This window comes from Mustela nivalis (assembly GCF_964662115.1).
Source record: "Mustela nivalis genome assembly, chromosome: 10".
Lineage (NCBI taxonomy): Eukaryota > Metazoa > Chordata > Mammalia > Carnivora > Mustelidae > Mustela > Mustela nivalis.
Genome location: NC_139029.1, coordinates 63,639,668 through 63,666,275, shown reverse-complemented (window position 1 = coordinate 63,666,275; position 26,608 = coordinate 63,639,668). Strand labels below are relative to the sequence as shown.

The window sequence follows — 26,608 nt, the reverse complement described above, 5'->3', positions numbered from 1 at the left end:
CCTTTTATTCTCTACTGTCATTCTAATTGTTTTGAATAAAATCCACTATAATAACTTACTTTTCCCAAAAGTATTAGTATTACATTTTATTTGGAAACTGAAAAAGTTGCATTATTCCCTCCTCCCCTTGGAAGCCAACAACCGACTCAAGATTTATTTTACTGAAGTAGGAAATTATTTTAAGACAAAGTAGGCTCAAATAAGAATGGAAAACATAAGAATCAAAGAAGATTACAAATATTGGAAATATAAGGGAGGAAAATGTAAAGTTAATCCAAATAGCCTTGTTCTTTTTCTAAAAAAAAAAAAAAAAAAAAAAGAGGGGGGTTGGTTAATGGTAAGACATCAGCAGTATTTCCAGATGACCATAGGAATGTTGTCGGTCTATATGACAACAAAAGTCTTTTAGACATCAGTAAGAGGTATGTGACCAGCTAAACTCGAATTTCACTTACATCTGTTTTGTCTTTTTGTATGTGACTCTTACTGTCATTCTATAACATCCTGCATTCTAGTGTCTTCCTGCACAGCTCTGACATTTTTCAGGTCCAATTTGTTTCAGGTCAGAGCAAAAACAGTCCTTAGGGAAGGAATTAAATTGCCAATACCAAAATAGTGGTACAATTTTGCGTAGTCTAAAAGTTGCACTTTTCTTTGTATGTTTCATATCATGCCATCTGTAGCTGGTTAACATGGTTGATTAATGGTTCTCAAAGTGTGTTCCTCAGATTGGCAGTGCCTGGGACCTTGTTAGAAATATGAATTTTCCAACCCTACTAAGGACTGACTGACTCACTCCCTGCGGTGGGGCCCAGCAGCAATCTCATTTAGCAAGTCTTTCATGTAAAACAGATGCATGGTAATATTTTTTTTTTAATTTGACAGATAGAGATCACAAGTAGGCAGAGAGGCAGGCAGAGAGAGAGGAAGCAGGCTCCCTTGCTGAGCAGAGAGCCCGATGCGGAGCTGATCCCAGGACCCTGGGATCATGACCTGAGCCAAAGGCAGAGGCTTTAACCCACTGAGCCACCCAGGCGCCCCTGCATGGTAATATTTGAGAACTGCTGGATAATAATAAACCTGTGATAATCAGCTCAATCCCCAAGTGGGTCAGTTACTTTAACTGTATCTCAGTATTTATCTCAGTATTGCAGACTACACTCTTGTTAGGGCTGAATCATGTCTCTCCAAAATTAATATGTTCAAGTCCTAATCCCCCAGTTCCACTGAAGGCCACTGGATTAGAGATAGGGTCTTCAAGGGGCAATTAGCGTTAAAGGAGGTCACCCCTTTAACTCTTGTTATCACAACTCTTGGGCCTTCGTCCAGTGTAACTGGTGTCCTTATAAGAAGATGAGATTAGATATTGATGAAAGGCCAATTGAAGACAAAGGGAGAAGACAGTCACCTACAGACAGGGAGAAGGGCCTCAGAAGAAATCAACCTTACCACCATCTTGATTTCAGACTTCCAGCCTCCAAAATCGTGAGGAAATAAATCTGTTTTTTAAGCCACCTAGTCTGTGGTACTTTGTTACAGCAGCCCTAGCAGATTAATACAACCCGTAATTAACCCATTTAACCATCTGGAAACTGTTGGTCACAGCAGACATCAAGCAGACATCAGCAGGCAAAAAGGGAAATAGCATTCCATAAAATTATGTGGCATACACATAAAATTTCTTTACTAAAAAAAAGCATTTCAAATCCAATGTCCTACTGGTGATAGGTCTTAGGGTCATTGGTGATCCCAGGAGTAGTATTACTTTTATAATTGTGTGGTGTAGATTAGTATTCCCAAACTGAATTAGTAACAGGCCAGGTGAGCTAAGCTCAATATTTCAAAAAGCCTAATATAGAGGTACCCCAGATAAGGTTCCAAGAATATAATGAAAAAAACTTTTTTGTAAAACTGCTGTCATGATGTTGGGTCTATTTGTTACACATTCAATATTTAAAAAAAAAAAAAATGTTAGGTTTTTATCTTACATGGTACCAAAAAATAAATAAACTCTATGACAGCTACAACATCTAAAGTTAAAAAACAAAACTCTAAGTGTAGAAAATGACATAGGGGGATATATTTGTAATCTTTGAAGACAGAAAGTCTTTCTAAACAAGAAACAAAATAAAGAACCCATTCAAAGTTATTTCTGCCTAAGTAAAAAAGTAGAACTCATCTAATATGGTGAAAGACACCTTCAGCATAGAAGAAAATGGCAGCCTTGGAAGAAAATTATTTGTAACATTCATAAAAAATAAAGTCTGGTATGGACTAAATTGTGTCCCTCCTCAAAATTCATGTGTTTAAGCCCTATTCCTCAGTGTGATGGTATTTGAAGATGGGATCTTTGGGAAGTAACTAGGTTTAGATGATGTCTTGAGGGCTGAGATCTTCGTGATGGGATTTGTGCCTTTGGGATGAAAGAGAGTTCTCTCTCCCATTCTTTCTCCTTTCCCTTCTATCTTTTCCCCCTTCTCCACCCCCCATCCCCCATCTCTTTCTCCACCATGTGAGGAAACAGCTAGAAGAGGGCTATGAAGAGAGCTCCCACCAGGTCCCTAATTGGCTGACACCTTGATCTTGGACTTCGAACCTCCAGAACTTTGAAGCATCAATTTCTCTTGTTTAAGCACCCAGTCTGTGGTATTTTTTGATAGCTGCCCAAGCTAACTAAGACAATATCCTTAATATACACAGTCCTCCTGAAAGTCAGTAAGAAAAAATTAACATTAAAAATAGATAAAGGTCAGGAACAGAAAATTTACAAAGGAAGTGGAAATGACTAATAAAGGTATAAAAAGTTGCTTGGCCTCATTACTGATGGGAAATACAAGTAACATAACAAAGCTAATATTAAATACAATTTATTTTGCCAATCATGTGGCTCACAATAAAAAGATTGCTGAAATAAACATAGGAATAGGGCCTTTTCTTAAGAAGAGAAGCCAAGTACACATGTAACAGTGGGGCAGTTTCTATGGATATTGAAAATGTGCGTGCCCTTAACCCAACAATCCCACAGAACACAAGAAAGGATAAGGATGTGTATATTGAAATAACATAATTGGAAAGAGAGAAATGACCAAAAACAAAACCAGCTCTGTTTCGGTAAGAAAATTATTATTTAAATTATAGTATCCTTCTTATATGTAAGAGTATTTAGTTGTTAAAAGGAATGCTCTGCATGTACCAACATGGGTTATTAAAGAACGAAAGTTTTACAACACAACAGTGTCTAGTAGAATCTCCTTTTCTTAAACTAAAATTATTTCTGTGTATACTGGTATAGGATCGCCTTATTTAACACGGGAAAGTTAGCACTACGCCAACAGAAAGCATTTTGTTAATTTGGGGTTTTACCAATTGGATATGTAAAGAACTCAAATAGTATTAAATACAAAACTCTAGGAGCACCTGCGTGGCTCAGTGGTTTGGGGCCTCTGCCTTCAGCTCAGGTCATGATCCCAGGGTCCTGGGATCCAGCCCTGCATCAAGCTCTCTGCTCAGCAGGGAGCCTGCTTCCTCCTCTCTCTGCCTGCCTCTCTGCCTGCTTGTGATCTCTGTCTGTCCAATAAATAAATAAAATCTTTTAAATAAATAAATACAAAACTCTAAGAGTTCATATGCTTGTATAAGTGAAAATGTAAAGCACAATTTATTTTTTTTTAAGATTTTATTTATTTATTTGAGAGAGAAAGAGAGTGAGAAAGAGTATGAAAAGGAAGAAGGTCAGAGAGAGAAGCAGACTCCCCACAGAGCTGGGAGCCCAATGCAGGACTCGACTCCCAGACTCCAGGATCATGAGCTGAGTTGAAGGCAGTTGCTTAACCAACTGAGCCACCCAGAAGCCAGTAAAGCACACTTTAAAGCCAAAACACAGTTTCTTTATATTTCGGCCATTCTGCCTCTACTTTGTTATGAATAAGGATATATATAAAATGGTATTTTCGGGACACCTGGGTGGCATAGTTTAAGCATCCAACTCTTAGCTTCAACTCAAGTCGTGATTTCAGGGTTGTGAGATTGAGCCCCATGTCGGGCTCGGTATGGGAGCAGAGGTGGCTTGGGATCCTCCCCCTCTGCCCCTTCCCCTGCTCATGTGTGCACGTGCTCTCTTCCCCTCAAATTAAAAAGAAAAAAAAAGAAAAAAGAGAACAAGTTTTTTCACTTCTTATTCTATATTGACTTTTTAATCTTCCAAAATTCCTATTAATTGCAAACAGCGTATGTGGCATTTATTCTGTCTTATAATCTTACTGATTATAGGCTAGTTAGAAGAATGAATTCTAAATGCTTTCATTCCATGATTTTCTTAAATAAATAAAAACTTTAAAAGAAAGAGCTCTAGTTTGAATTATGTTAGAAAGGCAAGCACAAAAATATTTGACCTAATAGGGAAATCTTTCATGCTGTCCAATTATTTTCAGTTCTCCTCAAAGGCATATCATAGTATTATACTAGCCTGCTTCCTTGAAGGTAGTAGGCCATTCGATTGCTTTGGCCAGAGATGTGTGAGCAAAAAGAATATGTCTTAACTCCAGGTGGAAGCTCTAAGAGCCAGTTCATGATTTACCATGCTTTTTTCCCTGTAGCAAGGCAAAAAGCAACATAGAAGACGGTGGGGGCTTTGTCACCTAAAGTCTGAGTGATTACAAGGGGCAGAGCTCCCCTTCTGAGTGGACATGAGCCATGGGTGAGATGTAAGCCCTTTGAGGGTTCACGACATGAAGACTTGGGCGGCCATTTGTTATCACAGACATGTCTCTGCTATCCTGACACATCTAGGCCAGTGTGTTTTGGAAATTATCAGATTCCCATTAAAATTTATGACTTGCCTAGGTGACCCACAACAACAAGAAAAAGAATCAGGAAACAGATACCAAAGGTAATAAAAGAAAACAAGTGGAAATTTTTCCCACCGAAGATATAAAAATGGAAGTTTAGGTTCAAGTTCCAAGCTTTATACGACCTTCCTAAAAACAGCCACTCTTGGTTAACACTAGTCCAAGTTTATTGTAAATCATTTGTTGGAAGTTTTAAACTAGTCAAAACACTAAAATTCCATGAGTTGCACATTGATACAAGCCACAAAATATACATATCACTGTTTAATTTCATACAGTCCAGCAAGTATGAAGAACACAAAATATATTTATTCACATAACACATTGTATCTACCATTAAAATACCTCAGTAATAAGCTGAAGTCCAACATTATTTACCACATGGTAAAATATTTGACACCCAGATGAAGAAGTGAGAAAATGTGTATACCCATCCCATGTTTCATATTCTGACCTTTGTTTATTAATTTGTAGCAATGGTGGTGATACAGGCAAAGCTAGCAGCAAGTTTCAAAAAAGTTCACCTATGTGTTTAGCAAGTGCTCTTACCTGGGGTCTAAATTCAGATTAGACACAAAACTAAAGCAGGTTTTTCTTTTAAAGACTAAAAATGAGCAAACAAGACTATTTATTTCATAAGACAGATGTGTATGTGTGTGTGTGCATGTGTGTGTATGTGTGAGTTAACTTTTAGGTATTTTGCACTTCAGCAATGCAAATAATTACACGGAACTTTCAGCCTTTAGGAAAAAATTTAGAATATTTGTGTCACTTAGTTAAATCCTCAGGAAAAAGTGTGAAACAGTAGGAAGTACCTACAACTAATTATGAGTCAGCATTTCCTGTCTTTGTTTATAATTCGTAAAAACCCATTTGCTGTTAGCTTTTGTCTGTTTTTAAATTCACCAACAAAAGAAAAAAACCTGCATTTACAAGTCATTTGCTTAGAATAATCAATTTCCCCAGAAGTAATATGATCAGATAGTATGTGAAGTTGCTCAGATACTACTTTACCCAATGAGAAGGATAATTCAGTTGCTCTGATGGTCTAATTATAAATTTTAAAACAGACCTTAAAATTCCAAAATTGGTTAACCTGGTGAACACTATTTGTGCTACTCATTTCTAATAATCGGAACAAAGTAATTTTCACTTTAAACATTTCTGTGAAATATGTTGCTGGCAGCTACACTCTATTATTCAACATACGAGATGCCAAACTACACTGAGATATATATAATAACAGAAATAAAATTCTGAAGTCAGATGTATGTATATTGTGTTCACTTTATTTTCCTTGGACAAAAGGTCTAACACAATGTAAACACATATTCTTCTATTACATTTTTTTTTTCAATTTTTGGTGTCTACTTCTTGGGTTTAACCTCATTATAAAACCACCTTAGTTGCCCTAAACCTGTGCTCAGATAATGAAGTGAATCCCTCCAGGACATGCAGAGACTGACTGTCCTGTCGTTCCCTAATACCTCACATGCCCATGCATTCCCACATACGGTAAGGTCACAGTATCTCCTCGATATAGATGCTCATGGCCAGAGTGACGTCTTAAAAACCATGACATCAGAAAAACCATGATGCTATTTACCTAAAAGCCTCAAGGAGAAGAGGTCTGGAGCCCTGAATGAGAGTTTCTCTGCACACCTCTCCCAGGTCACAGTACATGGAAATTTTGCTGCAATATCCTATCCAGTATAAGGAGAAAGGTTGAAGCTATGGTTCCTTGTGCCTCAGCTCCCAGGACACCAACACTCCCTTAAGTAGCTGTGGGAAATAAATGTCTCCTCTAAGCCAACTAAATGTTCTGGGTTTTAAGTGCCCTTGAAACACATGAGAGCATTCATGTAATGTAACAGCAATCAGAAATTGCAATGGCTTTTTTTAAAAGTATATACATTGGATATTTAAATATACATATACACACATATACATATCAAAATAACCAATATGTAATTGCCATTTTAAATAAAAATGCAAAAGACTTTGCAATTCCATGCTCATTTTGCACCAAAAAAAAAAAAAAAATCTTGTCTGTAACTCAATTTGGCAAGTATATCATGAGCATCTACTATGTGTTCTATATATGAGAATAGCCTAACTTTGTGTGACTCATCATTTACTGTTCTTAAATTAAGAATATCATGTGTCCCTGTGTGTGTCTGCTCTTTAAATTCACTGGGAAAAGTGTTTCCTTTAAAATCTTCAATGAGGTTATTTGCTTAACTTCTTTTTATTTGTTCATAAGAATTTACCAAAATTCACAAAAGTGGACAACTTCCAATGTGTATTACCAGTCAAAAGCAAAAATTTGTGAATGTAATAATTTAAGTCTAGCTGAAACACAGAGATTTCCTGAAGAATGTGAAATCAGTCTCCCAAAGAAGGTTAATTTTTTAAAATGGACCACAGGTAATGAAAGCAAAAATTCTTTGACAGAACTACTTACCCTATGTTCTGATGGCCCCAGAACATTTTCAATGATCATGAAAATTGGGGGGTTGGATTATACAAAGAAGCAAAGAAGTCTAAAGTATTACTGGAAATTTGGGGAGAGATCATTATCCCCTGATCTCTTGTACCCATAATAATGATCACCAAGTGCCTGACTAATTGCCAATTTTCCCCTTGACACAGGTAGCATAGGCTCTAGAAGATGATATCATACAGATTTAATGAACTAGCTTTCAATAGAAATTTTTGATATGTGTATGTGTCTATGCATGTGTGTGTATGCATGTGTGAAGAAAGCACAAACACACTAGCTACTGATAGTCTTGGAATATTATATATAGACTGTGTTTCTTTTGTTCTCTAATACAGCAATGGCAGTTCAGAGTAGAGCTCCTTTGCCAACATGCTTTGTACCTATCACGGGGATTTAAGCTCTGTCAGTTCGCATTATCCTTGGCATGCTTCACAGGAACTGCTACCAGGCAAATTCCCCTATGTAGAGTCTTGGTTTCTCTAAAAATCGTTTACTGAATTTTCAGAGGAAGATATTATGTGAGAACGGTAAATCTATGACTCACACAAGGAAACCTTCAAACAATCTGCCATCACAATAATACAAGCAAGAAGTCATATTTGTCAAAATGACAAGAATAGGCTCATTCTAAGGAGGCTCGTGAGGTCAGGCAACCTGATGTCCACATCTGGTGTCATGGAGGTCATTGTAACAAGCCACAGTGAACCCCATGAGACAGGACCATTCATGCATTGATTGAAGGCACATACTGAGCGGTGTAATAGACCAGACCCAACAGTGAGGCCGCTCCCCTTCACTGAGCCTCGTTTATCAGGAACAGTTGCAGAGCAATGACCCCCAAACAGCTATTTCATGTGCAGGTTAAGTATTAAGATGCTGTTGGACAAATAAGACACACAAAGGCTTTAGGCCTCAACAGTCACTCATTGCAAAAGCGTGAATAACACAAAGAAGCCCAAAACACTTTTTCAGTGTGACTCCCATAGCATTATCATACTATGTTTACCTCCAGTTGAAATAATAATAATAATAAGGGAAAATAGAATTGCACAGCGAATTTCACAAATATCAACAGCTGAATCCGACAAAAGTGCCTCCAAACTAACTGCTGAGGTCTGAATTTTCCAGTTAGGCTTTCTGTCTCCATCCAATTAACTGAAATATTGACAAAACTTTCCTAAATGTTGCCCTAGACCTACACTGCCTTACTGTCCTATTAAACCAGGTGCTGGCTGATTTATTTTCTCTGCAACTGGGGACTCAGAAATAGCAGCAACCTTTAAGGAATTTTTAATGGAGCTAAGCTCCCACATGTGCAAGCTAATGACATGGACCCCACAGCAGCGCCGGGAGAGTTTGTAGAGATTCTTCAGGACCGCCTTCCGCAGCAGAATATACACCCAAGGATCTAAGATTTGATTCCACGTTGCCATTCGGAGAGCGAAAATTGTTGTTTCACAGGTCTCCCGAGAATGATCTCCGTTTATTCCAATGTTGGCCATTGTCACCTGCAGAACAAGCAAAATAACAAAATCCATTAACACAGATAATTTCTCAGTGCCAGAGTTGTTTAACTTAACTAGCTAGGCTACAAGGTATCCATTTCACTTTCCACAAAGTGATGTTATTTTGCAAAACACTGACATAAAGAAATGAACAGTAGCAGCAACAATGACGTAGATATCTGATTCCTTTGAGTTTATATTGACATTAAAACTACAAAAATTATAACTTACATGGCAAGTCAAATGTGCACAAATAGAATGACCCAAGAGAGGACAAACACTGATATAAGTAACTGACTTTTTCTTACTTTTGGGAATGGTAAATTCAAAGCCAACACATGTGTGTGTTTCCATGAAAAAAACACTTAAGTTTATTTGTAAATAAAAGTACAGATAAACTATAGATAAGAGGTTTTTAGAATGAATTCAGAGCATCTGATACAATTTGCACATAGAAATGGTATTGTTCCAGAATGTCACTTTTAGAGTTTTCTGCTTGGTAACTACAATACCAATTTCTTCTTATTTCATAGTCCCTTCTCAGCATCCCTCACCCTTGCCTCAACTTGCCTAGAATATTCCAAAAATGCAATGGAATTTTCTAAGGGTTTTGAGGAAATGATTCCCCTTTACAGTACCCTGGAGTTAACGATAACAATGCATATTTTGGTCCCATGTATCCATTTCCTGATCACTCATGATGTTAAAAAGGAATAATTTTGTGGAATAAGTTCTGTAAGAGGTCCCAGCTACAACTTAAAACTGGCCTAACACTGAGCCTAGCTTTGTGAAAACAAACAGTTGCAGAACAGACATACAAGAAGGCTTTGAAAACACCTTGGCTATAAATAAATAAATAAATAAATAGATAAAAAGTAAGAATAAATGAGCAAAAGGTGAAACTGAAAAATTAAGGGAGGTTTGGACCATTACACCACCAGCCTTAAGAGAGGATATAACGAAGCCTAAAATCCAAATGAAAAGAAAATCAAGTCTTTCTTGTCTTCTTAATGGACCATTATGAGAAGGAAATGTCTTAATTTGGCCTGTTGATATTAGAGGATGAAGGATGAAGGTCCCTTATCAAAACCTTCATTATCTACACAACAAAGTATCAGCTCCTTAGCTGGTTCCTGGATGACACATCTGAGGTCTGCCACAATCTCATCTCCCCTGCACATACCCGATGCTCCAGCCTGCCCTGAAGGCCCTCACCTGTCCCAGATGCACTGTGCCCTTCTCAGCTTCGGCTTTATTTTGAATGCCTATTCCCCCTTCCTCTGCCTGGTAAATGCCTGTCCACACCTCAAGCCCCATGTAAAAATGGGCTCATGAAATAATAATAAATAAAAATAATAAATAAAAAAAGAATACTCCATCCAGCAAGACAATCATTCAGAATAAAAGAATAGATAATATATATTGGATGAGTAAATTTGATGAGTAAAGAAAAATATAAAATGAAAATATCTCATTGGGTCTTGGCTCTGCTTGAAAGTTTCCCCAGCTTTACCAACAGGGATTAGCAAGTTGCTCTCTCCTCTGTGTCACCACAGCCCCCTGTCCACAGCCAGTTACATCACATCCCACACTGTATGATAATTATGCATTTGTCTCTATATCTATACGCATCTCTTTTTTTTTTTAACATCCAGTACAAAAGTTGACACCTAAGATGTACTCAATAAGTGTTGGAATGAATAAAACTATATTATTTTCTATTCATTGAGACCATTTCTAGAAGCATAGGAACTAGTCATCAGAGGAACATCTGATCATCCACCATAACTGTCTAATATTTTGAGGCTTAAAATGTTTCTGAAAGCTTTAATACAATGCCACCCACTAGTAAAGGATTCCAAAGTTGTTTATTATCACTCAAAAAAACAAAACAAAACAAAACAAAACAAAGGATCTTGCAATCCATGCAAGAAATGGTTGGGAAATGGTTCTTTGCTTCAGGGTTAATCATTTCCTAGGGAAATAATGTATCAAACTGCAAGTCTAAACATTCTGAGCTCAGTAAAACCAACCAAGTTTCAACACAGAAAAAAACAAACAAACAAACAAACAAAAAACGCTGTCCTCACCCAATAGTACCTGGGTCAGGTACAGACACTATGTCCCTGTTCCCCAAGTTAACCATTAGGATAGAATAAATAAACCTATATAGCCCAGTTTCTCTTAGAAGAAAGCAGAGCCAAGACCCAATGAGATATTTTCATTTTATATTTTTCTTTACTCATCAAATTTACTCATCAAATATATATTATCTATTCTTTTATTCTGAATGATTGTCTTGCTGGATGGAGTATTCTTTTTTTATTTATTTATTTTCAGCATAACAGTATCATTATTTTTTCACCACACCCAGTGCTCCATGCAATTGATGCCCTCTAATACCTACCACCTGGTTCCCCGATCTCCCACCCCCCACCCCCGCCACTTCAAACCCCTCAGATTGTTTTTCAGAGTCCATAGTCTCTCATGATTCACCTCCCCTTCCAATTTCCCCCAATTCCCTTCTCCTCTCTAACTCCCCTTGTCCTCCATGCTATTTGTTATGCTCCACAAATAAGTGAAACCATATGATAATTGACTCTCTCTGGTTGACTTATTTCACTCAGCATAATCTCTTCCAGTCCCGTCCATGTTGCTACAAAAGTTGGGTATTCATCCTTTCTGATGGAGGCATAATACTCCATAGTGTATATGGACCACATCTTCCTTATCCATTCGTCCGTTGAAGGGCATCTTGGTTCTTTCCACAGTTTGGCAACCGTGGCCATTGCTGCTATAAACATTGGGGTACAGATAGCCCTTCTTTTCACTACATCTGTATCTTTGGGGTAAATACCCAGGAGTGCAATGGCAGGGTCATAGGGAAGTTCTATTTTTAATTTCTTGAGGAATCTCCACACTGTTCTCCAAAGAGGCTGCACCAACTTGCATTCCCACCAACAGTGTAAGAGGGTTCCCCTTTCTCCACATCCCCTCCAACACATGTTGTTTCTTGTCTTGCTAATTTTGGCCATTCTAACTGGTGTAAGGTGATATCTCAATGTAGTCATTTTGTTTTTTTAAGGAACTTATGTATTCATTTGAGAGAGAGAGAGCACATGAGCAAGGAGGTGGGGGCAGAAGAGGCAGAAGGAGAGGCAGACTCCCCGCTGAGCAGGGAGCATAATCTGGGACTCAGTCCCAGGACCCTGAGATGATGACCTGAGCCAAAGGCAGATGCTTAACCAACTGAGCCACCCAGGAGCCCTGAGAAATTCCATTTTAATTGAATTGCAATGGCAGTTTTAGAAAAGGAATCTTATGTAAGTTACTGAATCCATCCCCAATAAACAGGTGACTTTTAGAGTCAAATATATTTGTGGTGATTGAACCATACAGCATTTGTGAAATAGAATATTTTATCTCTGCAATAGTGACTGCAAAAAAACTTCAGGAGGAAAAAATTACTCTTATGCAAATCCAAAAATATAGGTTTAAAAAAAATGTAAAAATTGAAATATAGAGGCTCTAAGAGGATACTTCTTTATAACTATTTTTCCATATTTAAATTATATAAATGTCTAATCCATTAAATATAAGCGGTAACAATATTTCAGTCATTTTCCACTTGCTGACTACTCATTAAGATTTTTAAAACAGCATTTTGAGCATGGTAGATGATTTAGAGATAAGTAAGACAAAAATACTACAATGGGAGGAAGACAAGAGCGTATGGTATTTCTTTTCTTTTCCTTTTTTTTTTTTTTGTATGGTATTTCTTGTACCCCCGCTGTAGAAAAGCTGCAAAATATTGCCACAAAATACAAACATTTGTACAGAGTAACTTTTTATTTTCTACTGGCTATATTGATAGAAGACTAACCAATGACCCAGTTGACAGCACATTCCTGCCTCTGCTGGAAGACTCTCAGAGTTGCAAAGAAATGAGAAAAGTTGAAAGAAATGAGAAAATGGGACATGCTGGGTAGATTCCTTCCCCTTTGGAATGGGACAATACCAACCATATGTGCATCTTTGCTCCTTCACACCAGCTGAAGAAATGATGTGTAAAACAAGCAGTGGGGAAAATTTTAAACTAAATAGCACATAGAGAAGAAAAAATGTATTATACCTGAAAAATCAAAAAGTTCACCAGGATCCAGAAGGTTCATTCGTAGAATCCATGTATTTTCATTTGCTAATCCAGTCTCTTCCCCCCAGGCTGGCATTGTTTTTGTTTTTGGGTTTGGTTTTTTTTTTTTTTTTTTTAGTCTTTTTAGTGAGAAGATTTATGCCAGAACTCGTAGGAATAACCGTTCATATGGTTCTCAGCTACTAGACTTACCAAATAATGGCGTAACTTCCTTTTCTGACACTTTTTAAGGGATATAGTCATTTATTCTGAGATACCAAATATAACAAAATGTAAAATAAATAAAATGCATATATGTTATGTCACATGTGATCACTTCTTTAAGAAAAACTACAGAAAATGTAAAATAAATACAATCAAAAGATATACACTAGAGAGACCAAGTAGAGAAAGTACTAAGTCACAATAAAGATAAATTATTCCTAACTGAATGAGCAACTACACAATTAAGAAAACATCCTTATGACAAACCACAGACCCCTCAAAGAACTTGATCTCTATGAAAACACAGGCCAGCATGAGTCCAGAGAACTGGTCATTCCCGTAGTTATGGGATCCTGAGTCATGTAAAAGGCAGAAAGTCTCCTGTAAACCAGAACGTGCCACATGGGAGTGAGACACAGCCAATAATACTAACAACAGAAAATAGAGCTGAGTATTCCCTGTGCTAGGAAGCCCCTTCCTACCTGTAGGTCAAATAATCATCCTAGCAACTCTGGGACATTTGCCTTGTTATCTGCATCTTACAGATAAGCAAAGTCTGGTTCAGCAAGATAAGGGACCAGTCCATGGGAAACATCAGAGCCTGTCCAGGGCCCGTCCTTCTAATGACCTCTCTACTGCCTCCAGGCCCTGAGGTGCTCAAACTTCCTACCAAATGATACCCAGAAAGAGTAGAGAAAGCCTTCTGAGGAGTGGGAGATACGATGGGAAGCAGTTGCCTGAAGGAACAGAGACTTCAACAGCAACCACACCGAGGGAAGGACACCTTTAGAATCTGTTTCAGCACAAGAAAAGGGCATTTCCTGGCCCTGTGTTCTTGCCACTTCTCCTGCCAACATCCCCACCCACCCTGAGGCAATGCTGGGATGGAAAGTGAAAACAATGCAGAATGGAGGCCCTGTTCCTACCATAAAAATGCCTGAAGAAGCCTTTTTCTTTCTCCCTTTAGATTAACACAGATACACACACCTCACCCCTAAGACAGGCCAAGGATGACAAGACAGGGGCAACTAACCAGGATTTAGGACTGATGTCTCCTAGTCAGGGGGACCCAGGGAATTCTGTTCAAGTTTCTTAGCCCAAAGCTAGAGATGATATCAAGTAAACAATTATGTGTTCATGTGATCACTACTACCAAGATACAAGTTCATACCTCAGAAAGTGAAGCAGGAAAGTAACTAAACAGATTCTAAGAGCAAAGAGAGACAAAATATGATTCACTGATCATAAACACACAGAAGTCCACATCGCCTCACATGAGAAGACAGGATCACCATATATCTTAGAGAAAGCAAGGAAGTTTCCATTACCCAATCCAGTCCTCTTTATAAAACAGAATTCCTTACAGCTGTCTTTGTGTATCTGATGGAAAAGATTCAGCACGATCCATGGGACAATCTCTTCCATTTAAACTGTGTGAGTTATTGGGGCGCCTGGATGGCCCCACCAGTTAAGCATCCAACTCTTGATTTCAGCTCCAGTCATGATCTCAGGGTCATGAGATCAAGCCCTGAGTAGACTCCATGCTGATCATGGAGCCTGCTTAATATTCTCCCTCTTCCTCTTCTCTGCCCCTCCCCTCCCCATGTCTGCAAACGCACTCTCTCTCTCTAAAAATAACTTAAAAACTGTGTGAGTGGTTGAACATTCTCTTGTATCATGAGCTGAAATTTACATATTCTAGTTTGGGCCTCCAGAGCATCCTGGATTAAGTGCTGTAAGCTTTTCACATACTTTAAAAATAACACTAACTTCTATCTATTTCTCCATTTCTTCTACTGCTTGTCATAAAACATGGCTTGCAAATGCCTGGCTGTCCACTGGTTTCTTGATCTTCCTTTAAAAAATGCACTTGTCGGAAATAAAATTTACACTCTCTATATAGTCAATCAAGGACAGAGCTCAGTGTATAAATCATTGCTTAAAATCCATTGAAACCACTTCTATCTGTGCCTCCAGGATTACCTCAGGTAGTTTCTCCTTTGAATAAATCCTAACTCCTAAGACATTATAGGAAATAAGCTTCTCACTTATGAGATGTACTTCTAGTGAAGCGAGACAACCTTCACATTTCCCTGCTTTTTTCCAAAAATTTTTTTCCAAATTATTTACTTCCAAATAATTTCCAAATTATTCAGAATTATATGTATGGATATATAAATATTTAGACATAACTATGCATGGTTAAAGTCCCATATCTGTGATTCGATCTTAATGGATTTGCATTGTGGTATAAATATCCAATTCTGGGGGCGCCTGGGTGGCTTAGTGGGCTAAGCCTCTGCCTTCAGCTCAGGTCGTGATCTCAGGGTCCTGGGATCAAGCCTCACGGCGGCCTCTCTGCTCAGTGGGGAGCCTGCTTCCCCATTGCTCCCTGCCTGCCTGCCTCTCTGCCTACGGTGATCTCTCTCTCTCTCTGTCAAATAAATAAATAAAATCTCTTAAATAAATAAATAAATAAATATCCAATTCTGGAGCCTCAGATATGGAACCAAGGGCAGGACCTTGTACACTGGATCCACTCGCAGGATGTCTCTTAAACCCACACCCTGTCCACCCAAGTTTGCTGTCTTATCACTTAAAAACCAGATCATTCTATTATGGGCTCCTAATTGTCCTCCAGACACGATTCACTTATTCACTTATCTTATTTCAACTTGTTCATTGTATTTGTCAAATATTTCATAAGTGCCATAACATGTCATTTTCCCTGTCCTTTCCTCTCCAGGAAGGACCTGTCTAAATCCTCTACCCTTCCCACCCTTTCTTCCTCAGGAGGCCTTCCCTAACCTCTCTGTAGCTCATAATCTCTCATTCTACACTTCCATCACACTTGCCACCATTCCACTAGCATTGATAGACACCATATCAGTACCATGTGCAAAATACATTATAACGAAAAAATGTCAGCATAATAGTTCTTCAATTATATTATGCCTTCTGTCTTTACCTTCTTCAGATCTTTCTCCTCTACTTTTGACAGGATAATTGGGAAAAGACTCCCACAGCTGACATGAGAAAGACAAGAACTAACATTTACTTTCAAGCACAGAATTTTGGAGGGTTAAGCAGAAAGTAGGACAGACAGCCCCAGATTCAAGAAGTCAGGAATTCAAGGTGAAAAACAAGAGAAGTAAATGAAAGTTTATGTGAACTCCTGTTTCAAAGACAGCCTCTGACTCTGAGACCATTCATCTCTAGCCTTCCCAGAGAGCCTAAGTACTTAAGATTAAAGGAGCCTGCTGCAATTAAAATTAGTTTAAAATTTTTAGTTTTTTAAGGTGAGAAACATGTATTTTTACTGTTTACAGAAAAGGGTCCCTAGTCTCTGGTCAAAACTGAGAATCCTTGTGAATGATAAACAAAGGCACAGAGGCAGAGATTCTTTCTTACCTGGCCAGATCCCAGCAGGGCTTGGGGGCCTGGAAAGGGCAGGGGGCAGGGAAGAATAAGTCAAAATGCTACAACAGAGATTTCTCTGCCTTAGCGGTCCTAATCTCGGCTAAAGAGTTTCTGCCATCCCTGGACCTTTTGCGTAAGAAGTTGTTAGACTCAACAGGTAACACTGATTAGTCAATGTGTTCGATTTGACTCTAGAAGAGTTTTGGCCTAGCTACAGTTGGCCATTGACTATTCCTGTTAGTGTGTGACAGGTCCAGCCACAGAAGAGAGGCAGGAAGACCAGACCAGTCCACTGGGGTGACTTAGGCCCCGGAGGAACAATGGAATTCCTTTGCCCCAATGAGTCTTTAAGAAAGGAGAAAGGGAAGGAGAATTTTATATCCTTTAACTATTTCATCCTCACAAAACTCCCAGGGGGAGTTACTATTTTTCTGATACTGCAGATAAGAAAACACAATCACAAAGACATTAACTTGCCCAAGTTCCCACTGCTGGTAAGTGGCAAAGGTAGGATTTAAACCCATCTATCTGGCTTCAGAGCTTCTGATCTTAATGGTTTACTAAACCATTCCCAGTAATGAGACCAATAATCTTATGTTAGATTTATGAACAAGATAACAAGCAAAAAATAATAACAAGCATTTATGAGTACTTCGTATGTTCCAGAGGCTGTTTTATTTATTTTTTAAAGATTTTATTTATTTATTTGACAGACAGAAAGAGCAAGCACAAGCAGGGGGAGAGACAAAGGGAGAGGCAGAAGCAAGCTTCCCTCTGAGCAGGGAGCCCCATGCAAGACTCAACCCCAGGACCCTGGGATCATGACCTGAGCCAAAGGCAAACACTTAACAGACGGAGCCACCCAGGTGCCCCCAGACACTATTTTAATATTTTACATCTATTATCGTATTTAATTCTGTTAACAACTCTTCGAGGAAAGCAGTACTTTGCCTCTGTCAAAAAGAAGGAGCTGAAGCATGGAGAAAGAAGTTAAGTAATTTTCCCGAGGTCATGGAATAAAAAGTGGTGGGGTCAGGAGTTGAAGAGCTGGAGACGGTGAGTGAGGGTGCATGTATTGGCCTCTTTGGCATTAGTAGATCTCATTTTTAACTCACTAGGTTTTGTTTTTTGTTCTCGGTTTTTTATTGCTTGTTTGTTTGTTTTAGATTGTATTTATTTTTTTGACACAGAGAGAGAGAGAGAGATCACAAGTAGGCAGAGAGGCAGGCAGAGAGAGAGGGGGGAAGCAGACTCCCTGCGGAGCAGAGAGCCCAAAGCGGGGCTTGATCCCAGGACCCCGAGATCATGGACCTGAGCTGAAAGCAGAGGCTTATCCCACTGAGCCACCCAGGCACCCAATTCACTAGGTTTTTGTTTCTTTCTGCCTATATCTGGTGTTCTTTCTAGCTGATTCTAGCACTTTTTCACCCAGTATTTCTATTAATGCACTTTCACTAAAATCTTTTGTTAAAATCAGGAATGTATGCTATTAAATATGTCGCTCCAAATCTCTCGTGTCCATAACAACAGACTTAAGTGACAGGTCAGTCAGTTGGGTCAAGTACCACCCAGCTGAGGGGTCCTTCAGAAGCATGGCTGTCACAAAGACACAAGGGTAAAGGAAACCTACCTGTCCTGGAAGGGAAGGATTTCTTTATATTTACTAAAAGATAAAAAGTGATGCAGACAATAAGACAAAACTCAGAATCCTTTTATTTCTTTCTTCATATCTATCCCATGATGAATGGCATAATTTTCCTTTTAGTATCCACTTTTATCATTTGACTGGTTTTTAGATGTCCTATTGGATCCTGTTTAATTTTTTTAATCCCCACTTGTAATTGTTACCCTTATTCCATCCTTTCTGTTCTGATGAAAATAAGTGTTCTGCACTGATGAAAATAAAAAATCAATAGGCAGAATTGTTAGATTTTACAAGAAAACACGTGTATGAGAATATATGTGTTTGTTTATATGTCTTGCCTTGTTACAAAATAGTTTGAGGCATTTTACTTTGAACTATGCTTTTAACAGTACTATAACCTCTAGCTCTTTCTAGTTGTGATTATCTATCACAAACCCATAGTTAAGCTAACAAAACACGGGTTATGCCTTAAGCATTGGCAATGATAGATGCAAAAGACATTTTCATCCTAATCAAGAATTTTAACTAACATGTCATATCTAAAGTAATTATTTGCAACTCTAGGAGTTAGAGAGAAAAGAGTTAGTTGTAAATTAGTTATGGTATTTGGGCCACCCTGCTTCAGGAACAAAAGACTACTTTGTTGATGACACTGTTTCAACAGCAAAAGGAGACTGGGGAAGGTGTTTCAGTAAAACATCTACTCTGAAACATACTATGTTTTTCCAAAGAGAAACTTCTTTAACTGGCAAAGTTCATTTATTATTACAAAAGTTCAGAAAGAATTTCTCAAGTATTCTCTCCATTCTAGGACAATAATTCATTAGTTAATGAGAATCTTCAATGAAATGAGTGTCCCTTTCAAAATAAAAAGATAACCATGATCCATTCTTCAACAGTCTCAGCAGCTGATACCACACTCCATCAACCCCATCAAGACTTTGTCTTGTGACCTCCTTTATCCTCAGTGCCGCGCTTCATACTTGGGACATAATAGACACTCAATAAATACCAAGTGAAGAAATAAATCAGTAAGAAGGAGTTTTAGGGTCCATGGAGGCCACAAACCATGGCTATTGTTTTATACTGTGCAGGGCACATGGTGGGTGCCTAACTATTAATCGGCATACAACCTTCTCTATAATGCATAAAACTATCCCAATTTACTTCAGTGGCCAATAGTCATCATAAATGAATACCTTTCATCAAGTTCATGATACCATTATGTTCAACATCCAATAGAAGACAGATTAAGTGGGTTGTGGGATCTTAGGTGGGAGTAAGGACATCTTTTTAAATTTATTTTACTTTAATTATTTACTTCTTTATTTTCGGTAAGAGACTAAGTTATTTAAAGTGGTGAACTTGGACCTTGAAAGTTTAGCATAGGCATGCCACCAGTGTATGTTTCTGGTATGATTTTAGGGATGCAACTATGAAGGCATTTTTGCATTCCTTTAATCATCACTTCCCTCAGGCTTCAAAAAGTCAATCAGATACTCTCATATCAGCATAATAATAATAATTTTAAGGATTTTTTTATTTATTCATTTGGCAGAAAGAGATCACAAGCAGGCAGAGAGGCAGGCAGAGAGAGAGGAAGGGAAACAGGCTCCCCGCTGAGCAAAGATCCCGATGCGGGGTTCAATCCCAGGACCCTGGGATCATGACCCGAGCCGAAGGCAGAGGCTTTAACCCACTGAGTCACCCAGGTGCCCCAATAATTTTAAAATAATAATAATAATAAGTTGCACTAAATTCTTTTGTTAATTAGAGTTAAGACTGAAAGACCAGCGATCATTGCCTAAAAATCAATTTTATTAAAATATAAAAACTTACAACTTTATTCCACCCAAATTTCTAAATAAAGATCCCCATATCTTTTTATAAAATGATAAAAATCAGGGTACCTGGGTGGCTCAGTGGGTTAAAGCCTCTGCCTTCGGCTCAGGTCATGATCCCAGGGTCCTGGGATCAAGCCCCACATCAGACTCTCTGCTCAGCAGGGAGCCTGCTTCCTCCTCTCTCTCTCTCTCTGCCTGCCTCTCTGCCTACTTGTGATCTCTGTCTGTCAAATAAAATAAATAAAATCTTTAAATAAATAAATAAATAAAATGATAAAAATCCAATTTTAAAATAAAAAGAGAATTTCTATAATGCGAATATATAGTTATTAGGTAGAGCTGATGTTCTTTATGTAGAAAGTACTAATTGTCAGATTTCTTTCACCTAGGAACTGACAGTTGCTAATATGAATTATATCTGCTGTCAATGTAGCTGAAGCCTAGGCTTAGAGTAAAGCATAAGAAAACTTCTGAGAATGTTTCAAATGGTCCACTAGAAAGGATACATCAGCCATGCTATCACTTATCCTTAACAAGGGGTTCATGGTCCTGCCAGATCTGGCTTTTATGAAGCAGACTGAGTCCTCCATGTATTTTATGGATAAGTCGTGGTTATTTCTACAAAGAACACAAGTTCACTCCATCCCTTTTAATGAGTTACTGTAACCCATCTATGAAATGTCCTCTGACTCACTACTGACCCCATACTTTTGCTTCACAGAAGGCACCTCATTCCCATTCCTCTCACAGGTCATAATGTCGATCATGAGTACTTCCTTGTCATGCTCCTGACTGAGCTATTGCTCATTGCCTCACGCGAAGCTTGCTGAACAATATGTGGTGATCCCATTCTTTTTTTTTTTGTCCAATCTTGAGGAGCTCTATTACAAAAACCAGTGGCCTGGCTTCCTTCCAAGCAATCACTGGTGTTCTTGTTCTGCACCTTGATGTTCTGGAAGATCTGCAGGTGAAACTGTTTGGGACCCTGGATATCTGGGGCAAAGGGAGTGTTCGGGCTATATAAGTTATACATGTCAATTGACACCACACATGTCAATCACTCCTGCTGACAAATGACATCAAATAAAACAAAAGGCAAAAACACCAGCACATGCTTAATGAGCTTCAATCATCTCCTGCCAACCATCTTTAGAAAGATTCATACCTATAGAGGAGGTTCAGGAATGCTCCTGCCCCCTGGGACTTCAGTAAGGTGTTGAATTTGATGCTACATTATCCCTATACTTCAGTAGGCTCTCAGAAAAAAAAAGCCTTCCATTTTCTGTCACTGAATAGGATATCACTGTGAAATAAAGGTCTAGAAATAACTTTTTAGCTCCAATGAGTAACTTAAATTGTGTATAGTTCTTGCTAGTTCTTGCAGTACAGTGGAGGACCTCGGTGGTTTTTTTTTTTTTTTTTTAATTTTTGTTTTTTAAAGGCAAATTATCCATCTGGTATAAACAAGTTTTATTATCAGGGCACTTGGGTGGCTCAGTCTGTCAAGCACTGGACTCTTGATTGTGACTCAGGTCACGATCTCAGGGTTGTGAGATTGAGCCCCATATTAAGTTCTGTGCTATCCACCCACCCCTCTCTTTAAAACTACTACTAATAATAATAGTCTCAGTAACAAACCAACATCAACTACAGTTCTCTTCGTATAATAATTATGTGACAAACTATTATATAAGCATATTACCAATTCCAGAAGACTGCTTCCAATTTTTAACAATTGAATTGGAACAGTTTCTAAGATTTCAAAGCAACACACAAAATATTGTTATATGACTTTTTATATTGTGATATAATAAGGAATTTGGCTGGCCATTGTCCCTGATTCCTGGGAGGGAAATTGTAAACCCTTGGAATTTCTTAAATGATAGATATGTCTTTATTACTCATGGTGGGCCCCTGGAATCACGGGCATTTGTGCTAATAAGGTGACTTCTGGTAAACCCCTAGGTAATTTCAGGATGGGGGCAGGCCAAGGTGGAAAAACCAGTCATATAATTACAGATGGTCCCTAACTTACAATGGTTCAACTTGGGATTCTTCAACTTTATGATAATATAAAAGCTGTACATTCAGCGGAAACCATACTTCAAATTTCGAATGTTAATCTTTTCCCAGGCCAGCCATATGCAGTAGGATCCTGTCCCATGTTGCTGGGCAGCAAGTGGCAATGAGACGAAGTTCCCAGGCAACTGGTCAATCACCAAGGTAAACAAATGATACATTTATAACTACCCATACAACTGTTCTGCTTTTCACTTTCAATATGGTAGTCAATAAACTACATGAGACATTGAACACTTGATTATAAAATAGGCTATGTATTAGATGATTCTACCCAACTGTAGGCTAATGTTAGTATTCTGAGCATGTTTAAGGTAGGTTGGGCCAGTTAGGTCAGTAGGTTAGATGTATTAAAAGCATCATTGACTTGTGATAGTCTCAACTTAACAGTGGGTTTATCAGGACCTAATCCCATCATGAAGTCAGGAAGATGTGTGATGGGTTGGGGTTTTGAGTCAGGAGGTGTTGGCATGAACTCCTGGAGACTGACACGGTCAACAATTCAATCAATTGAACGTAGGTAATGAAACCCAATAAAAACTCTGGGACACTCAAAGCTACTCAAAGCTCAGGTGAGCTTTCCTGGATGCTGCTACAGACGGATGAACTGGGAGGGTGAAAACATCTTGAAGACATGGAAGCTTAGTATTGGGGACCCTGCCAGGTCTCACCCCAAGGGTCTCTTCTTTTGGCTAGCCTGATGGGTATCTTTTATAATAAAGCTGTAAACATAAGGACAGCATTTTCCTGCATCCTGAGAGTCATTCTAGAGAATTAACAAACATGAAGAAGTAGCGGGAACTCCTGATTTTGTAGCCAGTTGGTCAGAAAAGCAAGGATCCTGGGAATCCTCAGGCTTGCAGTTAGAGTCTGGAGTGAGGGCAGTCTTGAGACGGTGCCCCTAATCTGTGAAATGTGAAATAACTCCAGGCATGTAGCATCGGAATTGCATTGCAGGTGGCTTGCTACATCTTTGAACATGTCAGAGTGATAGAGGTAACGTAAGGCTGGAAGTACTGCCGTAGCCCTGGACAGCTTCAGTTTAGGCATCCTGATACTGATCTTGCATGGTGGGACTGGATGCTATTTTCATACCACTAAGAAGCAGTTGGGAGGATAGACATGAACTTTTCAATTAAGCGTGATGGTTATCCCAGGTATAATGAGCAGTAGAGAATTTTCAGCGTTTTGTTCTAAGTGTAGAGTTTTGAATGGAGTTATAACACAATCCCGCCTATTGACATTGAAAACAAATATTCTATTATAGAAAGGATTAAATGTTGGAACTGGAAATGACCTTAAAAATCATGACGCCTAATTTGTTCCTATCACAGGGAAGAAAACAACCAAGGCCAGGAAGAACAGTGATTTGCCCAATAGCTACTTAACATCTGAGCTGGGACAAGAGAAGATCTGTAATATCTAAAATCATACTGTGATTCTCATGCTCCTTGTGGTAAGAACTGCTCAGGAACTAAAGCAGATAAATTCTAGTCAGGCTGTCTTGCCACTGACAGAGACAGCAAAAAATGGCCTGCTTCCTCCTCTCTCTCTGTCTGCCTCTCTGCCTACTTGTGATCTTTCTCCATCAAATAAATAAATAAAATCTTGAAAAAAAATGGCATTCAGGATATGATCAAATGTCTTGTCTTCTATTGATCATTGCAGTAACACTTTCAATGTCTTCTTACATTTCTGCTGACAAAACATAATAAAAGAGGTAGCCAATGCAGATATTCATCATTCTAGAAGCATTTATAAAGCATCTATTATAAATCAGTACAGGGCATTGAGAGATGTCAAGATGAACTATTAGGCCCCCCTTTTCTAGTGGAAGGATCTTCATCCTTCATAAAAACATAAATGCAGCTGTTTGAGTTCTATGATCAAGGCCACCAGGGAGCACTGTGAAGAAAGCTGTGAGTATTGTGGAAGGGACTTCTCTGCCTAACTAAGGAATCTGGACCTTATTCTGCAGACATGTCAAGTCATTAAAAGTTTTTAGGTAATGAAAGGAAACCAAACTTCCCTGTTACATACATGGGACATGACCTTGCCAACTTGCTTGAAGCTCTTGAAAGGAAGGTTTATCCTGTTGCTTTTCTCTCTATGTGGCTCCATGCCAATAGTGACTTTTCCAAAGCTATGAAGAAGGTATACCCCTAACTTTGTATTCTTCAGCCTTTATGATAGAAGTCTTGTGATAAAGAATGTAGAATTGATTCTTCATCTGAACAATGAAAACTCAGTTCTGTCATTCCTGGCTCAAGTGAGGAGCATGAAGAAACTTGAACCTCAGAGAAAGAATCGGGCACCCACAGCTGAGATGTAAGCACATTCAAGGACAACGCCTCACACCTCCAGCCCCTTGAGGGGCCAAGGCACTGTCTGGAAGGAAAAGCAAGTAAGAGACCCTGGCTGCAGAAGTCCTTCCAACACGAGGCTCTCTGATTCTATAAGGAACAGCAGAGGGTGATGCTGTTGCTTGTACAAACTTCTGCTTCTCAGGATTCCAGGGACTCAAACTGATATATTCCATCAAAACATGCAAATGTAAACTAATCATACAAAAATAATATATTCATCTAGAAGATACAACAAAATCTTTGTTGAGAGGTCTGGCAGTTAAAGTATCAGTTTTATTTTCAGACAAAGCCAGACTGAGGGGCATCCTACAAAATAAAGCAAGAAGCGTCAAGGTCATGACAGACAAGGAAAGACCAAGGAGACATGACAATGACTGCTGTCATGACCATATAAAGCCGGATCTTGAACTGGACACTGGAACAGGAAAAAAGACATAAGTAGAGAAGCTGGTGATCTAAATAAAGTCTTTACCTAGGTTAATTACCTTGTTCTAACGTGATCTTTTCATTTTGATCTTCGTACTACGGTAAGACAAAATGTTAGTATGAGAGGAAAGTGAGTGAAGGATATCTGGGAACTCTCCACAGTAATTCTGCAAACTCTTTGGTACATCTAAAATTGCTTTTTAAAAAATTTAAAACATACCTTTTTTTTTTTAAAGAAATACAGATTTTAGAGTCAGAATCCTGGGTTTAAAACATGGTTCTATCAGTTTCTAGCCATATAACCTTGGCAAATTCCTTAATCTCTCTGTGCCTTACTTTCTGCCAGTAAAATGAGAATTTAAAACAATTTTATAAATGAGTAAGATAAAGGAAAATATTGTCTCTAAATCCTCAGTATTGTGTCAGATACATAATAAGTCCCTAAAAAATTATATCTAGTATTTGCTTATGAACATTACTGTAATTATTATAGTTGTCATTACTATAGCTATTATTATTATTATTAGGATTTTCTGGTTCTGCAGTCACTTCAAGAACTAATAAAAGCTCAACACTACTGTAGATAGTATGCATTTATCCTTTTCTTCGTTTCGTTAGAGACAGACGGAGTAACCCTGCTCCAGTACATTTTGGGACTAACTAAATCAACCAGTCTTGGGTGTGTACAGTTTGCTGAGGGTGGGGGGAGTGGGGTGGGAACCAAAAGGGACAAGTACAGAGATGGAGAATTTTTATTAGCCTTGAACAAGTATCCTCATCAAGTTATATCATTCTCTCTTAATGAGTAGACAATTATATACCAGCAGCAGCAAGACATCACCAACATCAAGCAACGCATACACTGCTGATTTACTGTCAGTTACAACCAGATCTCTGTGTGCCAGAGATTTGCTCTTCAGAAATCTGGTACTGATACTTTTTCTGGATTGTATGCCACTTTTAGATATCTTAGGTAAACTTAACTATACAGTTCCCAAGAGTTAGGAATGTATCAGGACAATATGTGAACTAATGAATTACCATGAATGAAATAAATGAAATGAATCAATGAAAACCCTCTAGGTCTCTTTTTTAAACAATAACAGACAGTCCCCGATATACAAACTTTTGAAATATCACTCATTTATAAGTTACCGTCTAGAGTGCAGAATAAAGCTCACCATAATGTAGCATCTACTTATGGTGTAAACTAATTTAAAATATTGTACCACTGACATAAAAAAGTTAACTGAAGTGAAATTCTGTTGCAATATTAGTAAACCTCACAAAAAAAAAAAGTTGTTTTCTAAATTGAACTTTATATCACATCTGAATGCTATGTAGAGTTCCAATTTCTGGAATACCTATTTCCTTGTTAGTTCAAAGGTACTCACACTTCTCTTTCACATTCTCCTTTACCCCAAAACCTGTTCTCCAAATCAGACTTCTAATCATGACCACTCCCCATGAGTTTTGAATCGAACTATTTCTCCTCCTTCCGCTGCTCTAACAGACTTACCCCTAGGACTCACCCTCAAATAGCATTATTGCATAATTTAAAAAGTGAAATTTCTGGGAGAGAGTTCAATCTTTTTGCAGGGCAATGTGGTAAAACA

At 38.4% G+C, this 26,608-nt stretch overlaps 1 protein-coding gene across 1 annotated transcript in view; it reads right to left on the bottom strand.

Annotated features, from left to right (window-relative positions):
- Positions 1-4,996: 4,996 nt before the first annotated feature.
- PTGFR (prostaglandin F receptor) overlaps positions 4,997-26,608 on the bottom strand; it is a 45,559-nt gene continuing 23,947 nt past the window's right edge. The window contains exon 3 of the mRNA XM_082688819.1: positions 4,997-8,858. Coding sequence (XP_082544945.1) covers positions 8,556-8,858 — 303 coding nt within the window. The 3' untranslated portion in view covers positions 4,997-8,555. The remainder of the gene's footprint in view (positions 8,859-26,608) is intronic.